General features: G+C 38.9%; 1 protein-coding gene across 2 annotated transcripts in view; it reads left to right on the top strand.

The window, feature by feature from the left end:
• The window catches only part of FGD4 (FYVE, RhoGEF and PH domain containing 4), a 56,795-nt gene that overhangs the window by 23,070 nt on the left and 10,733 nt on the right, over positions 1 to 22,992 (top strand). For both annotated transcript variants that reach the window (XM_009332914.1, XM_009332915.1), the window contains exons 3-9: positions 2,814 to 2,994; positions 5,960 to 6,446; positions 13,402 to 13,491; positions 15,606 to 15,751; positions 20,390 to 20,546; positions 21,698 to 21,836; positions 22,924 to 22,982. In XM_009332914.1, coding sequence (XP_009331189.1) covers positions 2,903 to 2,994; positions 5,960 to 6,446; positions 13,402 to 13,491; positions 15,606 to 15,751; positions 20,390 to 20,546; positions 21,698 to 21,836; positions 22,924 to 22,982 — 1,170 coding nt within the window. In that variant the 5' untranslated portion in view covers positions 2,814 to 2,902. The remainder of the gene's footprint in view (positions 1 to 2,813; positions 2,995 to 5,959; positions 6,447 to 13,401; positions 13,492 to 15,605; positions 15,752 to 20,389; positions 20,547 to 21,697; positions 21,837 to 22,923; positions 22,983 to 22,992) is intronic.

Here is a 22,992-nt window from a genome sequence, read left to right on the forward strand (position 1 = left end):
AGTACATTGAGGGGAGAATTAATGGAATTTGTTTTCCATAATCCTTGTTAACAAGGTTGACCTTACAGGAAGGTTTGCAGGTTTTTTTACACTGCTGATTCTTTTCATTGATCTTGTGACTGTCCTTTTCCCATTGCTCTATTTCTAAAACTTAGCAGCAGCTACAGCAGCAGCTGATTAGGGGAAATGCTCTCTGTTAGATGGTAATGGGGAGTAAAGAACAAAATATCTTGCATTAGTGAATTGGCATGGCTGTTTGGTTTGTGATTCTCCTCTGAAGACATTACAGGGATTTTTCAATATACTGGGACTGTCCAGTTAGGCCAGGGGTTCCTTGTGCTTGCCCTACTGAAATGCTGCTAAGCTGGGAGTTTTTCAGTAATAGCTGCAAAAGTGTGCGACACCTCCATGGAATGTCCTAGAATTTGTTTTTTGTCCCAGTGGATCCAGTATAAAAATAGCTTCCAATGAATTCCTTCTGCTTTATCAGTAGACATTAATTCCCTCAAGTTTAGTAGTTTTAATATATTCTTGTGAGGATATTAACATTTTATGAGACGTACAAAAGAATTAGAGGCGTACGAGTCCATTAAATAAGAGAATTCACAGGACCGTGGGTTATACAAAATCCATTGCAAGAGCAAGAAGTGTTTCTACAAACTAGCGCAGTGCTGGTCAGTAAATCCACCCAGCGTCCCCTTTCCTTCCGTCTCCTCCCTGAAGGAATGGCAGTGCCCACACTCAATTACGTGTCCTGCTTTTTCCCAGCTCGCTTGTGTCGCCTTTTTCAGCTGTCCCATCGCCTTTGTCAGCGCAGCAAGCTGTTCAGCGCTCGAAAAATTATCTGATGCTTGTTGGCCTAATTCTGCCAGACCTTCCCCGAACTCTCTGAGAAGAGGGGATATAAGGAAAGCTGCTCCACCGCTCTGCAGCTGCGGCTGAGCAAATGTGTACGGCTTCTCAGGGGGTGCTTCAGTTACCACACATACTCAACCAGTTACACAGTTTAATATTCTGCTTGTTTCAGGATTGCATTGTAACTTTTTGAAAATTGCGGTATTTTAAGGATGCATCCTTTCTGCACTGCATCCTTCCCCAAACTTGCTTTTTTGCTTGTGTTAATTTGTATTAACATAAAGCTTGAAAGGACCAAAGATAAACATATACACAGTGAAAGCATCTGATCTACAGTAATTCTCTTCCTTCTCCCTCTGATTATTTCATTTGTCATCAATTGTAGTTGGTATGATTGAAGTCTTAAGCTTTTTGTGCTACATTCATTTCTTTATAGGGTCCCTCATGGTAATTTCAGACTGCAGCTATCACTACAATCTCTCCTAAGTGCAATTAGATTATTGGAAGCACAGATAAATATTATCTTCTATAAATTTAATGTAAGGTAGAGATGGAAAGTCATCCTAAATCAAGTGTTCCTTCAAGTTTATCATAGTCTGTGATGGCATATTTGCAAGAATTTTTTCAACCCCACTTCCAAATGTCAGTTGATAGGATTTAAGCTAATTCCTGTGGTGCGCAGGTTTTCCAGGGTGAGTGAGTAAGCTATTCTAGAGCCAGTGATGCGAGGAACATGGCTTTTTCACATCCATCTATTGTGTATCCCATAATAGTGCTTATTTTTTCTACCATGAGAATTGCACGTGATTCCTAATGCCGATTCCTGTCCTCCTTCCCTTCATGTTTGCTCCCTGGCGGGCCTGTGCAGTCACTGGAGGGCCGGTGCCTGTGGCACACCGGAGTGTGGTGCCCGTGGAGCAGTGGCCGACCCCTGGGGCCGCCGGTTCCACTGGCAGTGCATTGCCTACTCCTGCTGATTTATGCCTGCCTTTCATTAAAGGGCAGATACAGTCTTTATTTTTCAATTTCATATCATGCTTTCGCTTCTCCCCATAATACGTTTTGGGACTGTGTGTGTGGGAATGAACAGAGTTGTGTTCTTGGGAATTAAGGTCCTTTCCATTAAGTCTCTCTTTTTGATGCAGCCGGAGGTATGTTGCTCTGATAGTGGAACACATTCGGGCCCTGTCTGTGAAGTACTTTTGCTGCACACAAATGCTGCATAGTCACTTAAAGGGATAAAAGTTAATTTAAAGATCCCCCAGCGCCTGTGACTTCAGTTGCTTTATGTGTCACCTTGTCTTTTGTGTTCTAGCCACTGCTGCATTAAACAGTGGCTGATCATTAACAATCTGATTAGAAGGACTTATGGTAGGGATGGGGAAAAAGCAAGAGGAATAAAAAATATTTTCAGGGGGCCAGGTTTTCAGCGGTATAAATAGACAAAGGTTCGGTGAGTAAAGGAAGCTCAAAGCTGAAGGCAAATACCTTTTCCACTGACTATTATTATTGAAGTCATGAGGGAGAAGGTAAAGAATGAGAGCACCGGAGTTTGGGAGCAGCAATTTAAATCTGTCTCTTGAGCTCCACAGCACAGCTAGATCCTTTGATTATGCTTAATTCTTTTTTACGATAAAAACTGCATTTATGGAGGCCACATACGTGTTTACTACAGTACACTATAAAAAACCAAACAAGAATACCCCCTGATTTTCTAGCTTGTTAAAGTAGCGTGTGGTTTGGCTTTTATCCAAGACACATAACAAGATGCCTGATACCAGGCAGTGCATAAAAAAGCTATATGAAGTCCCTGTATTGATAAAGCAACTTCAAGGTTAAGTAAAGCCCAGAACATCTCTTCTTCATTACTGTAGCAAGTTCTTATGCAAAATCTCATATATGTTTTGACAGTTCAAAGAAACAGTTCATGAGCGATTGATTATTGTTGTTGTTTGCAGTGCCTCCAAAGCCAATTCATCTGCAGAAGGTGTCACCTGTTGCATACCAAACCCCTAGGCATAAAGCTTTATCAAATCAGAAACCAAGAATGGAGGACGAGACACCCACTTCTGTTCCTAGTGTCGCAAAGGAAAAGTCCAGTAAAGTGTCAGATCTCATCAATCGTTTTGAGGGAGGCAGGTATGTAATAGAATTTGAATTGGTTTGTAACTCTGTGGTGTGTGCATTATTGGAACTTGAACCTGTGAGGAAGAAAGTTGATACCGAGGTAGTGCTCGAAACGATCCCTGCCAGAGGAGTTGATGGCAAAACTGCACGTGTTTTGAAGTAGTGCAAGCCAATTGTGTATTTGGCCTGTACAAGGTGTGCTTTTTGATAAGGTGCTAGTCTTAATTTTTCTTTAAAAAAAAAAAAAAAAGAAACAAACAAACTTGTAGCATTTTTAAAACATCCTGAAAAATGTCAGCAATTTGAAATAAGTGCTGGTTTTAGAATGAAACTTTGTAGCTAATCTTGAATTCTTTTGTTCTTGCAGAAAAAAACCATACTTCTATAAGCAAATAGAAAAACCTGAAATCCTGATTTTCCTTTTATACTGACTTAACCTCTTCAGATCATTCACATGAAGAGGGTGAACTGTACGAGTTATTTGTATTGATATGGCATACATTCACTAAACTGTTTGCTTTGTAGTGATTTTGGTGGAATAGCTTGATGTTTTTGAGTTTTGATACTGCCTTTTACAGGAAACATTTGGAACCTCGAGAAACACAAGCCACAGTGAACTCTGCTTTCACAAAACAGTGTTACTTGTGTGTCTTGAATTAGATATACGTGACAAGCATTATGAGCTCTGAAACAGAAGTTATGAATATATCTGCTCTGTATAAAGAGAGCGACCTTCCAGAAAGCCCATGACAGAGGAGCAGCTCAAGAAACAGTCCAGTTTCAACGCTGAGCGTTGCAAGTTTTGAACGTGGCTTTCTTGTGTTTCCTCAGGATACTGATGTTCTGAAGGGATGCCCCCTACGGGAATGAATGCATGATGTACAACAGAGCATGTCCTTCTGAGGAGCCAGAGTATTAAGACTTTCATTGAAAGAATTTCCCCTCAAGACGGGGGAAATCTAATCCTTTATACAGAAGCAGCTGAGCATTGCAAAAGTACGTTTGTCTAGTGGAGTAGAAATCATTTCAGAGCTTCATCTGCAAGAAGCTTCTGTCATTAGGCAGAGACTTAATTGCACTGCTGTCATGACAGCTGCCAAAAGATGGGAAAAAGAAATTACTGCAGCACCGGAGGTCCTGTAAATTGTTCTAGCTCAGGTCTCCAGTCCTGTTATCACTTTGATTCCCAGTCTTCCTCCAAAGCATCATCCAAGTCTTTTTAACAGTATAGTATCCCTAGAAAAACAATTTTATCCTTTCTGAAAGGAAACTCCTCAGGTTCATCATGCCCTACACCAATCAACCCTAAATTTCTTCCTCCTAGGCGTGCCTGCTGCTTTGTACAGGAACTCTTTAAATATTAGGCAAATAAAGGAAGCTATAAAGAGAGCAATGAAAACTTTCTTACCTGTAGACTTTTAAAAATAAGGGCATTTTTGTTTTGGGGGAGTAGGGGAAGCTGAGTTGCTTTTTGGCCAACATCATTCATAAAGTACACCCAATAATATCTGTCCAATGATTAAATTCTCCTCAAATCTATGATCTCTGCTTATGAGAAACTTCCATAATTAGCATGCCGAGTTCTGGAATATCCCGCTGTGGCCATGGAAGCAATTCCTGTTTTTTTTAAATGAGTTCAGCTCACAAAATGTGTCTTCCGTGAAGGTGAACTTCACTTGTAATTATTGGTCTTCAAATGACTAGGTAGCATGTTCATGAACTGCAAACTGTGATTGTCAATTATGATAACGTATTTTCATTACTCTGTACAGCCCACAAACATGTAGGCATGGCAAAAAGTTAATTAAACCTATTTGCTGTGTGCATGCAGTTGAAAAATGTAAATTAATTCTATCTTGGAGTTAAGCTTATTTTTTAAAAAAAGGCATAATCTTTACACAACTAAAGGAAAACTAATTTAATTTTTTTTGTTATATGGTGGAAGAAGATGAAGCTAGTGTAAGGTATTTTTTGAGCTCTGTGTACAAAAGGGCAGGATATGCTTACAGTATTTGTGTAAACTGTCCTACAAATAAAGAGTAAACATACAATTTATAAGCAGTCTTCATCTTTCCAGAAGATTAACGGTCCACACTAGGAACAATATGTAAGAGAACAGTCATGGTATCGTTTTGCAAGTTGAATATGGCTTATTAAATGTACTTCAGACAAAAATGTATAGGTTTTATTTTGGTTCCAAAGATGATTTTTTTTAAACTCTAATGAAGCCAAGCACTTTTACAGATTAGGCTAACATTTATATTAGTCTAAAATTCAAAATCTCCAAAATAAAAGAAAGAGATAGTGAAAGGTACAAATAAGGTATAACATATGTTTTAAGGGGAGATAAAATATGGAGGGAAGAAGCCTTCAGAAAAGATGCAGCATGATGAAAAGACACTGCTAAATAAGGAAACTGGGGGAAGAAATGGATAAGAATTTAAAGCTCCTCCTGCAGTATGCTGAACTAAGGAAAGGGATGCTAAATGTTCTTGGACGTTTTTCATGCATTTTGTATAATTAAAGGGCAATTAGGGAACAGGCTGCTTGTTAGTTTAAGCATTGTACTGGGACTTTGGAGACCCTGAGTCTTTCTCCATTTCCACCAGTAATCTTGTGGGACACTTTGGACAAGTTGCTTCATGTATCAGTGCCTCAGTTCCCTTACCTGTTACATGTAGCTAATCATACTGTCTTCCATTTTACAAATGAGATTCGAGACACGTGAGGATGTAATGAATCAATATGGATGGCACTCTGGGTTTCCAGTAAGAAATGCGTGTTTCTGTGTGTGTTAATGGAATAATGCAGTTCAAGTCTCAATGGCCTGAACTTCCTAATATTAACACGGGAAAAAATGGTTTGGGAGGAACTGATTATATGGTGCAACTCTCCTGCTCCCCGTACCAGGGATTTGCTATAATGCCATGTTTAACTTTTTTCTCTCATCTATGTTTTGTTTGTTCGGTGTTTTTAGCCCGTTAAATCCTAGTGATTTGAAGAAAGATTCCTCTGTTCTCCACATTTCTAAATCTCAAGGAAGATACGGGTCAACACCATCACCTCAGCCAAAATTCCCCTCCCAGCACCCACTACAAAAACAGGGAAACAGTAATACCAACAAAACTCAGGTTGCACAGCTACATACAGCCAACGGAGTAGTAGCACAAGACCAGACGGAAGATGAGGACAGGAGATTACCTGATCGTGGCTCTGCTATGTCCACCCTGGTTCCGGATAATGCCATCAACAGCAGCTTGATAAATGGGGAAAGAGAAAGTACTTCCAGAGAGTCATTGCAAAGTATGACTGCCTGTGAAGGACAGATGCTTAACAGCTGCTACAGGACTCCAAGCAGTGATACACTGCTCCCATCTGAAGATGAAACTCTAGAAATGAATACTAATGTGAAGGAAGAACCAACTGAAGAAATCAGTAAGCAAGATCAACCTGTAGAAACAAAGGTAAAAAGAGAAATTGTTTCATTCTTGCTATATTACTGCTCTGTGTGTTTTCTCTAGCTTTTTATTTACAAAAATAGGAGCAGGTCAGAAAGTTGAAAATCTTTTGGTTATTTTTTCCTCTGAAAATAAGACAGGAAAAAAAAGTTCTGTTTGCCTTTCCCCCCCTCCTTTTCTTTTCACTGACATGTGAATCCTTAACTTGGATGTAGTTGTCAAGTCAAAGCTGGAAAGGCAGTGGCAGTCTGCTAGCTATCAGATAGACGCAAGGTTCAGAGTATGCTAAATATATGTCTTGTAGCAAGGAGAACTTATATCACGATGAATTTGAGCTTCCTTGTAAGGAAGGTTTTAAATAATGAAGGGAAATAAGTGGGTGGAAGAAAAATCTGTCTTGGGAAAATTAATTGCTGAAAAATTGTGCGTATTTCTGCTTCTAAAAGTTTGATTATGCAGTTTGCCTTCTCGTGCTGAAGCACTGGTGGCCAGTGAACATCATTAAGAGTTCTGGTCCAGCTGTGCTATGGGTGAGTCATGGCAGAGGGGGCTGGGCTGGACCCTCCCAGCCTTCCTCTTCACCGCAGAGCCAAACAGCTGAGCGCTGATAAAGCCCTTCACTGCTTGTCAGGAGTACACCTGCATCGGTTAACTACAGACCTCTCTGAGCCCTTGAGTTTGGTTAGCTAGGGGTCGCATACGTCCACACTTGAGGGTAAATTCTGTGCTGGGGAAAGGTGGGTCTCAAATTCTCGTGTACTACAGGATAAAATATCCTAGGTAACGACAAGAAGGCGCTGGGGTGTGGGGGTTTTCTTGTCTGTTTTGGGGGTTGTTTTTGCCAGTAATGAATGAACGTTATGATTCCCGTCTAAACATAAGCCTGGTCACGGTCCAAGGCACCTTTAACCTACCACACCTCTCATTATGTTTCTGTCTCCTGTTCTGTAATGCCTGTTTCCCCTCTCTGTGCCAATAAAGTGCTGAATGCTCCGTGGGCAACGATGTCAAGCTTGAGTCCAAGTCGCGCAGTAAGGTGCTGGCAGCGTGTTCAGGAAAAAGCAGAAATGGGAGGCAGTCCTGTTGTAAAGTCCAGGAAGGAACTGGGCAAATGCTAATGGCAGCAATCTCATCAAAATCTGTCTTTGAGCTGCTGGGACCAACATGTGTGATCTGTCCTATATTGACCAAGAGTCAAATTGTGAGGTGTAACATAACTGTTACTAGATGTATTGTTTGCTGCTGCTTGAAGGGTAAAAAAACCGAAACAAACAAAACCCATGCAGGATGACTCTTAAGTCAGCATCGGTGGAGAACCGAATTTTTAAAACTGAACTGGGTCACAGCAGCACTTCCTGAGGTACCAGCTTGCTTGCGATACAAGGACATCCCCTTTAGTCTAGTGAGATTAAGAAGCACGTCTACCACAGACTGATCTAAGGACCACGCGTTACAAAATCAAACACTGATTTAGTTTGGATTAATGCAGCCTATAGATTGAAATCAGTCCTGCGGAGCTCTAAGTAGCTGCTGCCATGCTCTCTGGAATAGGGGCGAGGGTGATGAGGAAGAGGAGAGGTCTGGTAGAGCTTTTAAGCTGTTTCTGTGTCCAAGCTGGCACTGGGAAGAAGAGCATTTAGACTGTGATTTTTGCCAAGCACCCACTTAGTAAAGAATCTTTAAAACTGGGATGCAGTCCAGTTGAAGTTGCACTGCACTGACTAACAGCACTCTTCTGCCCTTTTTAATTAAGCAAGTGTAGGTACAATTGAGTAAAAGCAATGGGAGCAGATGCATGTGAGTCATAGACAAACTTTAAATTATGCATCTGATAGATATTTTTTGATACTGATGCAAAGTATCTTCTTTCTCTTGCATGCCATATCTCCTAATTCAAGGAAGGGAAGAAAGTGGTGCTATTTCTTTGTAAATACATACATGTACAGCAGAAGTAAACAAAGTCCACTGCTGGAAAGGGTGAATTAAATTGGGGAATGGTGCAAAACCAGAGCAGAAATTACTTTTTAGACTTGGAAAAGAAAGCTTATTTTGAAATAATGTTGCTCTTTTTTTTCCCTTATCACTGTAGATCTGAGTAGAGTCAGATTATTGCAGGTTTTGGAAAAGTTGAGACAAAACTTAATAAATTTGGCAGTGTTCTGAAACATTTTCCCGAAATGACCAGAGTAGAGCGTGCTTTATTTCTTTTATTTACTGAATTAGGTTGAAAATCACAAACGACAAATATCACAAGCAAAAAGACAATTAAAAGTGAAAAGTTTCCTGCCTTGCAGCAGAAGCACCTTCTGTCATAAAATTTGGTTTGCCTAAAACGCGGAGGCTGAATAGTACAAGAACATCCCAATCAATTAACTTCCTGAATAACATCTTGTGAGAAATCTGCTGCTAGAGCTAACTGAAGACAAGACGACAAATGCTTCGGTATTTGTTGTGGGACTGGTAGGAAGTAGGGATATAGTCTGCACGCATGCCACAGATGGGGAAGAATCCATTATGCATCTTTATTAAAGTCCTTACTTGATGTCTCCTTTTAATGGCGATGTTGGGGGCTCTGCTGTTTCAGATGCAAAACCTGGTGGAGATGGTGCATTTCTAAATGTAAGGTGAAGTTTTGATTTAAATAGGGTGAAACTTTGTTGCTAACTTTCTGCCAAGAAACATTTTACTGTTGCAACACTGAGAGGTTCTACCGGCTTATTCCTGGTTCTACAATTTCATGTTCATCTTTAGCAAGGGTAAATCATGAACAAAGCTGTCTGTCTTTAGCACCCAATGTAAATGGATAAATCCTCTTGAGAAGAATCGCTTCTTTAGGGGTACCAGGATCTTTACTGCTTTTCTTGGTTGCTATGCAAGAGAGTCACCCATCATTTGTGCAATGGACTGTTGTATAGAGTTAATACGCCAGAAGGTGATGGTAGCATTCAGGATTTTCATTGCAGGTCTTGCAAAATTTAGTGCTTTCCTTGATTTCAGAAACTGAGGACTCAAGAGATTAAAGAAAATCTTAAATTCTCCTGGAAGTTTACATTTATATTCCCAACACTTAGGGAAGAAAGCTTTGGATCATGAAGCAGCTATGACATGAATGGTTTTAGAAAAGAAAAGCCCACTCCATTACTTTAGCCCAAACTCAGCATTACACACAAACAAGCACAACATAGATTGAATGATATTTATTCATACTCTACGTCCCTCACCCTGACTATGTTGCTTAATGTATTACTGCAAAGCCCTTGGGGCAAGGGCTACACCTAAATAGGATTGAATCATATACAGCATCACTATCATGTTGGTAGGTATAGTTTTCTTGATAGGAGATGGCTCCTGTTTGGTTTGGATAATAAGTTGTGGCTATATTGGGATTTAGGTTTATGTAAAGGCTGCTTTAAATTAGCATCATTTTTGCAAGTTTAGGACAATGGAAAAACAATGGTAGGAAATATGAACACAGATGCAAAAAGTTCATACTCTCAGCAGCACTTTTCATACCTCTTCTTAATTTCAAAGTTCAAGAACAATGTAGGTAGAAACTACTTGCTTTTATTTCTTAAGCATGCATAGTAACGTAATGATTCTAAGGGTGTGCAACTTTGTACTAAAGAATATGTAACTAGGCCCAGGTGAAATACTTACTGCAAGCATCCATATAGAGGTACAAGTTTGCAGTCCTGCCTGATGCACCTACTGCTATCTCACACTATCGATATTTTGATCAGCAGTTGAAATCCTGCACCTCTAATGTGAACAATAACCACTTCTGTTTGTTCTTATACGTTGAGTTGCCACATGATATGGATTGTCACAGAAGTTTGGAATGTCCCCTGAAAGCATTGGGAAGTTGTGCTTGAAGTGATAGAGTATGTGTCCAGGTGTATACCTTGTAGTAAATTTTTGTCTCAGTACTTTTTGTTAACTGCAAAAAACCCAATGTAAATACTGATGTACTTAAAAGCATAAAGAAATTGTAGGAGATAAATATAAAACTTCTCCAGAAAAAAATGTGTCCATTTCTTTCATTTCTATTATCTTATTATCCTACTTGTGAAAAGAGATGTGTGCATTTACGGTTAATAAATGAAAGCAAAGCTTAACTTGTAACTTAAAAAAGAGTTAGAATCCCCTTTTACTGTTAATTATTAGATTTGCTACAGTAATTCTTTAGGGAAGCATTGAAGTTCTGAGAAGTTGAATACTAACTTAATGTTTTCCACGGTTTTTAAAGTTTTTTTTCTTTTAAGAATTTTCCCCCATTATCTTGACAAGGTTTTTCAAGGCTGTTTTGTTGAACAGCTCTAATAACAAATGGCTTCGTGTCATTCTCACTGTCACAAAATATCATTTGGGATTTATTTCCAAATTGTTTTGTGAGAGTTCTTTCCTGCTGCTCGGAATAGCCCAATTCGGGTCTGCAGAACCTGAGCCCCTTCTCGGGGTCTGCTTGCCCTGAACCCGTAGCTCGGCCGCTCCCTGCATGCCTGCTGCAAGGAAGGGTGGGTGGCCAGCTGGGGATAGAGGTGCAGCGCAGCGTGGTGTGTGCCATGGCAGAGCTGGGATGGCTGCAGATGAGTTCCCTGGCAGCAGGAAATTTGGCTTACGCCAGCTGCAGCACTGGCTTCGTGCAGCGGTGAGTCTTTCCACCAAACGTGCCTTGCTGTGTAGCATGGCGCTGCCAGGACCCACGTGCCCACCCATGCATCTGGTCCCAGTTCACCCCGTGTGCTCAGGACAAGTGGCTGCCACTTCCGTCAAGAAAAGCTCCACAGGAGATGGATGCCACGACTAGCAAAATAGCCTGTGACCTGTTGTTTCCAGCAGGAGGGAAGCTGGAGTCACCTTGTGGAAACCAGCTGCTGTTCTTTGGATGGGATGCTAGATAACACACTGAAGCGGGAGAATGAGTAGGGAGGAGGATGGAGCTAGTAGTAGAAAACACAGCTGGGAGTTCATGTAACATGTGGGCAAATGTTGAGATGGTGAGATGGGAAACTGAGGACTTCCCTAAAAGAAAACTAGCAATACAATTTTGTGTTATTCTTGCACTGATCCAACCCTGTAGGTGGGTGTTCTTATGCTGGAAGAAGAACGTGCCACTGTGATTAAAAGATAACTCGGCTGTGGTGCGTATTTTTTCCCAAATAGAAGATTCCTGAGTCAGGTAGTGTGATTGATGTAGAAAGGAGACTGAGGTTCAAGAATTAGGAGGATGTGGAAGGTTGATACTGAAAGGATGGGAAAGCTGGGGTCAGAGCATAGTGAGAGAGTAAGAGGGATGTGCCCTGACTCAGGAGTGAGGGTTAAATGCTTTTTCTGAATTGCTCATTTCGTGTGATATTTTTGAGTCTGCTATGCACCATTTTCCCTCTCTTAATTAGTTCAAGTAATTTTCTGAAAACGGTGCATTGGTCCTGTAGCAGTGCTTCAGGGAGAAAGTGGGGTTTTGGGGAGAGAAAAAAAATAAAGTTGCCAAGGAATCAGTAGTCTCATGGTTTTGCACCTCACGTCCACATGTGAGATCCCTTGTAAATGGCTGCACTAAACGGCATGCTGTAGCTGTAATAGCTAATCCTTCGGCTCCCTGCAATGTCTCTTGACAGCACTTAAAATGCTGTTCTGTAGGTTACTGTGGTTGCTATGCTGATTTAAACAGATTTAATGAACAGCTTTGAAGTCACTATTGAAAGCCTGTATTTAGGGAGGAGGCTTGCTGTGTAGCAGTGTGACTGTTAACACTGCAGATTAGAATTGAAATGTGTTCAAATTTGGAATACTTACTGAATCCTGAAAAGGGGGAAAAAGCCACTGATGTCCTTTAAATGAAAAGACTGTACTTCAGTATTCAGTATCCTGCAAACCACCTTTATAAATGTACTTGCAAGTGTTTATTGTACTCCTGTGGAAAGCAGTGTGCAGTTTGAAATCAGAAATAACTCTTTCAAGCTCTCCTCTTTGTTTTTTTTTATGAAGACTCTCTACGGTTTGTCTAGAAAATTACCATTTTGCCATAAGTGCCGTGATAAGACTGCCATTTACTTAGCAAAAGCTCGGGTGTCATTAGATGTGAACACTTTTCCATGCTAGCACTAAATCTGGAAGAAAAATCTTGTAATGGAAGTGTCATTTTGTTGAATCTGACACTTGTGAGCATGAGGCATTTCCCTAATGTTTTCATATTTTAGAAGGCTGTGCTTTCATTGCTTGTTTTGAAGTAACTTCTCATAGCAACTCACAATTTTATATTCTAACGTATTTAGTTTAATATTGACATTTGAATGAACGTTTTAAGTTTCCGTTCAGCAGAAGAATCAAAAATGTATTTTGTGGAATGGAAGATTTTTAAAGTGAAAACTTCCCTTAAGATGCAAAAGTGACTTCCATAAAGACCTAGCGAAGGAGCCCTTTAATTGCAGTCAACAATTAATCAGCAATGAGTGTACTGATGAAGATAAAACACTTTGTACGGTATTTTTGAATAATTCTGTCGTGCGAAGAACATGCAGTTCAAATAACTTTTGAAACAGGGGTGGGGGCGAACACCGACTAATCCCATCTGTTCCCTCTTACTCTGCAAATCAGTTCTTCCAGCTCTGAAAGGTCAGTGGTACTCGATTACCAGGATGTGAGCTGATCTGTTAAGTAGGGAGTTGGTGCTTTGGCAAAGATCCCTGTACAAACTGAGAAATGCTAAATGTTTCAGGCTTTGAGTTTTACTCAGCAGTTTGATTTTTTTTATCCTCCTCTGACTTTTGTATTTGTTGATTAAACCGCTGGGAAGTTTGATTTTTCCAAAATGGGGTGACTATTACTAAATGTGAAACTTGGTTTCCAGTTGTATTTTGGACTGTAAGGTAATCGTATATCTTCTCAACTTTTTTTAATTTTTTTGTTAGTATTGAATTATGTTTTCTTCAGTATCCTAAGAGTTCTTCTTTTCCTCCAGGAGACAGATGAACAGAAACGGCACAAAATTGCCAGTGAACTTCTGCAAACAGAAAAAGCCTACGTTAGCCGACTCGATCTCCTAGATGGGGTATGTTTTTTCTTGAATTTGTTTTTATTTTCTTGCCTTGAATTCACTTGAATGGTTATGCCTAAGTGTGTATATAAATTACATAAAAAGGTTGTATGTTTTTCACATTTTGCCAACTTTTTCAGTCATACATTTGCGGTTGCCACATAACTTTGCCTATGTTTCTATTTTAAGAACGCTGGATTTTTAAAAGTATTAGCATTTTGTGGACATTAATGCAATAGGTTCTCTGTGTGAAAACGTTACCATAAGCAATAGTAGTGCAAAACTCATACTAGTAGCCCTTCTAACAGAGGGGATGGATGTTACGCTCACTCATTTCTTGGCTTCCGTGGTGACACGGACAAGAAGGGTATCGTTCTATAATACTGAAATCACCTGCCCACTAGAAAATTACTAAATCTTTCAAATCTTTGAGCCACCTGGACAGAATTTTTCTTTAGTGCCAAAGAACCTAGGAAGATGCCCATTCTAAACTGTATATGCCCTATTTTCCCCACTATACGTTTAGACTAAATCCTATTGAAGTGAACAGAAATTACTCTTCTGCTAGAAGAGTTTTGAATCCTTGTGCTCTGTAGACTCAAACTGATATTTCTTAAATGTGAAAGTCTGTAGTTCTTCAGTATTTTCCTTTGTAAGCCTTGTTTGCTTTCTTACATAACACCTACATCCATTTTACCTGGATACCTACAGCTGTGCATTGCCTTACCCCATATTTTTCCTCAGACATCGCTGTTTACATTTCTCAAGTCTAATGCGTAAGTCTTGTACACAGAGTTGAGGAAAAAGTAAAAAGCCTCAACGGATATAATAATTGTTCAGACTGCTTGGGGATCTAAGTAATCATTTTCATGAAAGTGGATTTACCTAGCTGACCCACGTTGGGATGGGTATGGCGTGTTTTAAAAGATGAAGTATTGCAAAAAAAGGAGCTTTGATTTAGAGGAGTTTAAAAATAAAAAAGGAAAATGTTTACTTCATTCATAGTTTTTTTCTGATGGGTAATGTACAATTATTTTCCTTGATGCGATCATAAGTGCATTACTCTTATGCCTGTTTTCCAAATATTAACTGGGCAGAGTTCTGAAAAATGAGTTTCAAGCACAGCTGCTCAACGGCTGCTAATGAGAGGAAAGCAGAAGTCTGGGAAGGGACTGTTATGTTTCTAAACGTGGTCAAAAAGTTATGTGACCTTTATAGTCTTCAAAGTAACTTGTCAAAATTAACTAAGTGTCCTCTCGGAGATGCAGCAAAGTGAGCATGTTTTAAAGTATATGTGCAAGTCTATGGCTTTTTTCCTTTTAAGACACTTTTGCTGTCTCCGTTGGGATTATTAAAGTTCCTGTCTTCAGACTCTTCTTCTTTCCCAAGCCCTTTCCCAAACTTCGGAAGCCCTTTCTAGGGAGAAGCAGTCTGTTCGAGCATGAGATAGAGGATGAGATGAGATGAGGAGAGGGAGATAGAGGGACCACAGCTCCCCATAAGCGCTATTTTATGTGATGTGCACATCAACAGCTGCACATGTCTGTAGCCGTTTTGTAGCTGCATCTAATCAGGTAGAGCCCACTGATGGGGAAAGAATATGTATTTTTTTAAAGAGACTATAGTAGAGTCCAATCAGAACTGGGCCCCTTTTGTGCTTTAAAAGGTACGTGGGGAGCGCTCATAGTCTGCCAGCTACTTTGATTTCAAAAGGATAAGGGGATACAGCATACAAGGAGAGTGGTTGGGCTAATGGTGATCAGACATCATGCTAACTGAAGAAAAAGCAAGAGTGGAAAATACGACTGGAAGACTGGGAAAGCTGTGATGATGTAGCTGTTAAAACAGACAGGATGCCTGGAGTCGATCCAAAATGGCACTACTTCAGTTTGGCTTTCCTTATGTCTGCTCCGCCTGCAGCGCTTTCCTGGCTCGCAAGAAAAAAAGTGGGGTGTAAGGGGAGGAGAAGCTTTTAACTTCTGGTGAGGGGAAGACAATAAATGAGTTTGTCACCACCTGCCTATATTATTGAAATACTAATCTTGCCTCAGTTGGAGTAGGAGGGGTGGATAGGTGGTCTTCCATTAATTAAAGATTAATGGGTTTGGGGCTCTTCTTCTGTATTGCAGGTATTCTATTTCAGACTCCTTGAAGAAGCCAACAGAGGTTCATTTCCAGCTGAAGTGATTAACAAAATCTTTTCTAATATTTCATCGATAAATGCCTTCCACAGTAAATTCTTACTTCCAGAACTTGAGAAAAGAATGCAAGAATGGTAAGAGGTGATTCACTGGTTAATATACTACTAAAACCGTGTCTGTAGAAACTCTGTCACAGGGTTGATGTAGGGAAGGTACCTTCATAATTAAGTGCTCCAGGCCCAGGAAGTACTGTGGGTAGGAGAACATCTGCTCTTCCCCTCTTCATCGGGATCTGACTCAGCAGAGGACTTGTGTCATTTGCTCAAAATAAAGGACATGTATATTGCTGAAGCTGGTGAGATTCTCATGATTAAATGCCTCGCTGAATTAGGGGTTCAGGCTGAAATTACGTGCTACCTGATGAATTCATCACACAGAATACAAAATTGAGATAAAGAACACGTATGTGTTTTGTGCTACCCTTGTAGCACAGTAACCTTTGTCGTTATTGGTTTCTGTAATAAGGTGGGATATGCTTTTGTTTTTCTGTGTTTTGGTTTTCTGTTTGAAATCCACATCCAGGTCAGGAATGTTTTGGGGATGTTTTTTCCTTAGCTTTTCTTGAATAGGACCTCTATTTGGAACAAGCAAGAAGGATAGCTGAGGTGTAAATATGCTCTATAATGGTCATGTACTGTTGAAGTACCTTTCTCCTGCCTTGGTGTGTACTATTCTGGAGATATTAAAATATAGCCATGTATTTTTGGTCTGTCATGTAATTGTCAAAAAAAAAAAAAAATCCCAAACCATTGCTGCTTCCCTAACTTATTTGGGAAGAGGGGAGGACACCTCATTTAAAAAAACAAAACAAAACACACAAAAACAACCCACGCAAAAAAACCCAAAACAATAAAAATTTATGAATATTGTTTCATCCAGTTGTTTCACCTCAGCACCTGTTTGGTTGCTGTATTCCATGTTATCTGGGGTTTATCGTGAGGAATTCTAGTGTTTGTCCAGATATCGTTTCCAGTTACACTTTCATATAACACCTTAATTGTCAAAAATTACAGTAAAAAAAAATAAGAAATAATATATTCTTGTGACATATATGAAAAAATCTCAGACCACACAGTGGTGCTTTAGACAACAAGCTATATATCTCCTGTCTCTGTGAGATGATTCCCCTTTAAAATGATGATTCTTTAAAATAGAATAGTTACCATGTACAAACACATGGTAGCCCTGTATAGTCTATAATGGAAGAAAGTAAATAAAACCTAAGCATCATGGAATGTACCAAAGTTTACACCTTAATTTACGTTTCTTGCAGAATGACTGTGTAAGGTAAATCCAACCTTTTCTTCTGAACAATTGAAAAAATCTGGTAGGAAAGACAAATGTCTGGATCAAAACAGAGTACATATTTATGAGAACTTGAGTTTAATTTAGTCCAATGATGTTTTAAAAGCAGCTTACACTACATTATGTCAGTGCTGTATATATTTGAAATGAAATTTGTGATGTGCTCTTAAAATGTTGCTCTACACACTTTATAGAGCACAAAAGATGGGTTGTGCTACCTTATGTATTTGCAAAATGCTAAATTGCACGCTAATAATGTATGTATAATTACATAGTTTCAAAGGTTGAAAAGTGCTTTTTCAGATGAGCTTTGACTATTAGTGCAAAACTAATAAATTGCATCATAAGGATATTATCTTTCCCACGTTGCTTGGAAACAACCTCTGTGCTGTACCTAAGACAGCCTGTTCAAACGTCCTTAAAACATTATGCTTTTGGGAGGAGTTAAAAGAAACGGTGCAGTTGAAGAGAATTTCTGATCATTGCTGAAAGAAAATTTGGGATAATTTTCTATCCCCATCACCAGTCTCTGAAATTGTCTGGCACAACAGCTTCTGCCAGATAGAGACTTCGCTTTCCTCAGCAGTTCACTTAACTGGACACAGAAAATACTTAAGTATGTTCTGTCAGTAGCTTCATGCACTTCTTCTGTTGTTCTTTAGCTTCCAATAAAAATAGCTGGATAAAAATTTCTGACGCTTTCCCTGAGTTGTGGTTTGTTTTCAAAACTTAAGGTAAAAAATATATAGTTTTGCAACTGGGAAAGCCGATCAGAAGCAGGTTCTTCTCTCTTACAAGCAAAGGCAGTGTGAATCTAAGCTTATCGGGTGGAAACGAAATTGTCTGGTAGTTGCATTTAAATTGAGTTGAGCAACAGCTGGAGCTGAATATCTCTTTTACAACATATGGCTTGAAAACACTAGAAACAGCCTTGTTGCAATATATTTCCCATGAAAAGAGCATAACAGTGATCCCACATCAAATAAAATACCTATCTAACTCTGTCTTTTGTACCCGAAGATGACCCATAGCAGATACCTGGGGAAGAATAGAAGAACGCAGTGTGATAGCCTCTGGGGTCGGGGTGGTGGTAAAGAAATTATTTCACTCTTTCAATACGAAGTTTTGGAATCTGTGGCAATTACAGAGCTGACCTACTCACATGATTTGTTTTGCTTTGAAACAGCAACTTTCAATTTTGTTGGATGCCTGTTAGCTTGTATATTAGAAGAGAAAGCAGCTGTTCTGTAGTCACCTTTGCTGTGCTGTGAGTTTACAGACCTTTGCTTAGTTTGCTTCCAGCCATGACAGTTTTAACCGAGATGCTACAATTCATGATTAGTGAGTCAGCTATTTCATTTTTGAGTTTTTAGAATGCAAATGTGAATACTATTGTGGTCTGATAACACAGAAATACAAAGTGTTTTTGTACCTATGTTACAATGTGAAGTCCTATTTCTTCACCCGTGTAACGATGCTATCTTTGTTCTGTGGCAATAGCGCAGTGCTGGTTTGAGTCCATGGTAATAGTTGTCCTCCTGATCTGTCTATCCAAGAGAACAGTAACTGTCTTGGACTTGACGGCATTTAGTAGAACTTCATATTTTGGCTGGTGGTGCATAGTGTTTGAATATGAGATGAACTAGTTATCTGTACGTGTAAGTCCATCAAGGGAGGATGCTGTCCTCAGAAGGTTCTGCTTTCTGAGACTTCCCCTGTCCTTCCTATTCTTCCGGAGCTCTTTGTGTGATGTGGACCTTGTCTTTCTTACCTGAAATGATGATGAATTTGTGCTTTTACAGCCTCAGAGTCTTTGGACATATAAGAAGGGCCTTGCATGGAAAGTAGTTTTGAAAATTTTGAATCTTCAGAGACAGTGAAATTGCAGTGCTCTGTGTAAATGAGCAGCCGTAGGTATCCAAGGAGCAGGCATAGCAAACTGTTCTTAGTTCTTGGTTTACAAAAGTTTTAAGATTGTCTTTTACTGTCTGTCTGGTAATAGTTGTGAAACAGTTCAGTAGAAGTATTCTTTTCTTCTTCCAGTTTCTTTAGATACAATGGATTGCCACAGTCTTTTCTGCTTTAAGGGTTTTTTTTAATTGCAAAATTTTATAATTGCTTATCTGTTAAATTTATCAGAAAACTTTAATGTCCGAGTTGGGTTTTTTTTTCTGGTGACCTTTAGAAATGTATTCACATTTTCTTCAGTTCTGTTGGAATCAGCATGATTTGCATTTTATTTTCAGTTAAAAAATACGCTGCTACATTGCAATAAAATGAGAACCCAGGGAAATAGCATTCAGTGAATCAAAGGGGTGGGTTTTTGTTTTAAATTGCTAGCTTGCCTTTGAAAGTGTGTGTCTGCTTGCATGTAGAGTGGTTGAACAAACATGTGAAGCTAATTAAGGGTGGAGAGCCTCGGTGATTTCAGAGACCAACTTCCCACCCTGTCTTGTCCCCTTCTCTAGTTGCCAGGCCCAGCAGTAGCTCAGACCCCTGCCAGGTCGTGCATAGGTATCTTCTGCCCCCCCAGAGGGAGCTGGAGCTGGACCAGCCTTTGCCACTCCTGGCAATATTTGCTATTCAATGCATAGCTTTTCTCTTGGAGAAGTGGTGTGTTGGAGTAGACTGCTGAAGTAATTGCAGTAGATTGCTTCACTTTAGACCACTACCACAACATTGGTTTCAGACTTCCAGAAATCAAGAGGTACTGGTTTTCTGAATCTGTCCTTGAAAATGAAACGTGAAACGTGTTTCATATTGTAGTTCTCGGAGATGCATGTGTGCCGTTCTGCTTTCTTTGTGTGCATCGAGAGTGCAGCTTCTCTCTGCCTCTCCATCAGTTTCTTTACTATTCTGTTTTATTTGAAGATGCTGTCAATAATTGGGAAAGTTGTGGGAAAGTTCTCACAAAAGACTAGAATCCAAGGGATTCTCTCTACTTCATAGGTTTTCTTAAATAAAATGATTTTTAAAAGTTGTAAATACATGTATTTGATAAGGCACAGAAGGGAAGCTGTACAGTATGGATTTAGTCCTCAAACAAAACCACAGGTTAGATACTTAGAGGGTAAAGTATGCTCAAAAGAAGATAATACAGTTTTAAGGAACTGCAAATAAAATAAATTAGGTCATATTTTGTAAGCAAAGCCTTTCAAGTTTTTTATTATGGATAGCTTTTCTTTCTTTAGTGCTCTACATGACCTATCACACTTACACATGATCAAAGAGGATACAAACAATCTTTCCATGTTAACTCAGGTCAGTTTTAATGGTTACGTTGGAACCCTACATGAGGCGATCCCGAACAGGAGGATTCTCTGTTAAACGCTTGAAACCATTTTATAACCTTGTGTGACTTTTTTTCTTTCCTGTTTGCTCTGAGATTCCGCCCTCTTACTTTGCAGGACTACCACCCCCAGAATTGGAGATATCCTGCAAAAGTTAGCTCCTTTCCTCAAGATGTATGGAGAGTACGTGAAGAATTTTGATAACGCAATGGAATTGGTGAAAACGTGGACTGAACGGTCACCTCAATTCAAATTCATTATTCAAGACATTCAGGTAATGGGGAGAATAATGTAGATCTCCAAGTAATTCAAGCATATATGAAAAAATATATAGGTTTGTGAGTGAAAAAAGGATTAAAGAGAAAATGAAATACCAAATCCCTTAGAATTGTGGGTGGTTGTTTTTGTCCGCTTCACACCGCATTCCGTTTCTTCTCCTTCTCCCTTCACACGTGCACAAATACCCACACAAATCCAGCCTTTCCAGTGCAACATAGAGGATCAAAGTGTAAAGGCTGAAACACGAGAAGACTAAAAAAATACTGCGTTTTGTTGTGGATACCAAAAGTAAATACTGTTTTAAGATAAAGTGACCTATCAGTGCAACTATAGATCCTTGCACTGAATCTGTAAGTATTCCATTGGCTCACACCAGTGCTGTTATGCAGAGCACTACGCTTTGGAAGTAAGTATATAATCCTAAATGCTGAGCCGCAAAAGGTAAAGAAAGGTTGACAGTTAAGCAATGCACCATTCGTTTCAAAGGTGCGTTTTATACCCTCTAGTGCTCCCTGTAGGTTTCTCTGTGACTTGGCAGGTATGTGTCTTCCTACTGCAGACTAAGCAGCTAGAAATAGGATAAGGTATTTCTGCTTCAATTTTACCACTCTATAGGGTCTTGTGATTCTAAGCCAGGGAAGACAACGATGTGTATTTTAATGTAATCTTTTAATTGCATCTAAGATTATGGAAATGAATATGCGTCTTAAAACACTGCTGAGGTGTTTACGTTATGAGTGAAACTCAAAGAAAGCACTCCCTTCTCAGATAGATAAATGAGTTATAAAGGTGTATTTTAAGAGTTGTTTTCTAATACGTGGTCATGAACTGTTCTTATTAATTCAGTTGTAATTATTTTGTCTGAGTTATTACAAAACTCAGTTAAAATACACTAGAGTTTGGGAGCTTCTTTTTGCTAGGACTTTTATGAATTCTACTAGATACTTAGAAAACTCTTTTTGCAATTATTTTTAGGAAAGAATTTCTAAATACCTGGTTTGGATAAATAGTTCTATTTTCTTTCAGAAGCTCTATCATGCATGTTTCAAAATACATAATTTTTGTTTTATCACTCATAACTTTGATTTTACTATATCCTAATAACATTTTTGCCTACTACATTGAAATATGTTTACAATTTTTTAGAAGGAAAAAGTGTGTGGAAACTTGACATTGCAACATCACATGCTAGAACCAGTACAACGTATTCCACGCTACGAGATGCTTCTAAAGGACTACCTAAGGAAATTGCCTCAGGATTCCCTAGACTGGAAAGATGCTGAAAGCAAGTATCTTCTAGCCATTAAGAGAGCTGTAATAAGATATTAGTAAGACAATCCTGTAAATTAAAGATATTTTTCAGGAAAAATAAAGTGAAGAAGTAAAGTTCCTGTGACAAGAATGATAGAATTTCTTCAGTGGAGTTGTAGGATTCTTTGGAAAAAAAAAAAATCTGTTTGAATAGTGGATGAAGTTAATATAAAAACTGTAAAGCCTTTAGTATTCTTCTCCTGGAGTACACAAGTTTTGCTTTAGTTTTGGAATAGTGCACAAGTTCTGATTCGTTTGCTTTGCGGATGTTCTGGGTTGTGGTGGTTTTTCTTTCTTTTTTTCTTCTTTTTTTGTCGGCATTTTTGTTTGCTTTATGCACATTTGGAATGTATGTCTCTTTAAAAAAAAAAAAAAAAAAAATCAAATATTTAGGGGTGCAAATTTATAGCTAATGTAAAATGTCTGCCCCTTGATCTCTGTTTTGCCCCCCGTGTATTTGCACAAGAACAGAGTTCAAGCTTTCCATGGATTGTTCAAAGCTACTTGCCAGATAATTTTCTGAAATATTTCATTGTTAGTACCATTACTGTAAATATTTGTAATGTGAGCTGCTTCAACTAAAAACCATAGTATTACATTCTGGACTACTTTGAGAAAAGAGGAGAGAGAACCATGACTGTTCATGTCACAAAAAATTCTAAGTGCTGAAGCTGTAAAGTAATCTACAATAATTCTCTTCTGATCTTTCCAGATTATAATTTCTTTTTGCTAGCTGACTTTCTTATGCTTTCCACTTTAGCTTGGTTAGTTTTGATTGATAATTTAAGAAATATATTGCAGTGTTGTAATTTACATAAAAATTACAAACATAATTTCATAGAATGATCCTTTTTCTTTTTGCTAACTGACTTTCTTATGCTTTCCACTTTACCTTGGTTAGTTTTTATTGATAATTTAAGAAATGTATTGCAGTGTTGTAATTTACATAAAAATGACAAACATAATTTCATAGAATGATCCTTTTTTTTTCTCTATGTAATATATAAATACGTAAAAATGCAGCTTTTCCGTTTTACTTTTTTCTTTTTTTTTCTGTCTAGAATCCCTGGAAATTATATCTACTGCAGCAAGTCACTCTAATAGTGCAATAAGAAAAATGGTAAATGATC

Source organism: Pygoscelis adeliae, unplaced genomic scaffold, assembly GCF_000699105.1.
Source record: "Pygoscelis adeliae isolate BGI_AS28 unplaced genomic scaffold, ASM69910v1 Scaffold38, whole genome shotgun sequence".
In the NCBI taxonomy this organism is placed as follows: Eukaryota; Metazoa; Chordata; class Aves; order Sphenisciformes; family Spheniscidae; genus Pygoscelis; species Pygoscelis adeliae.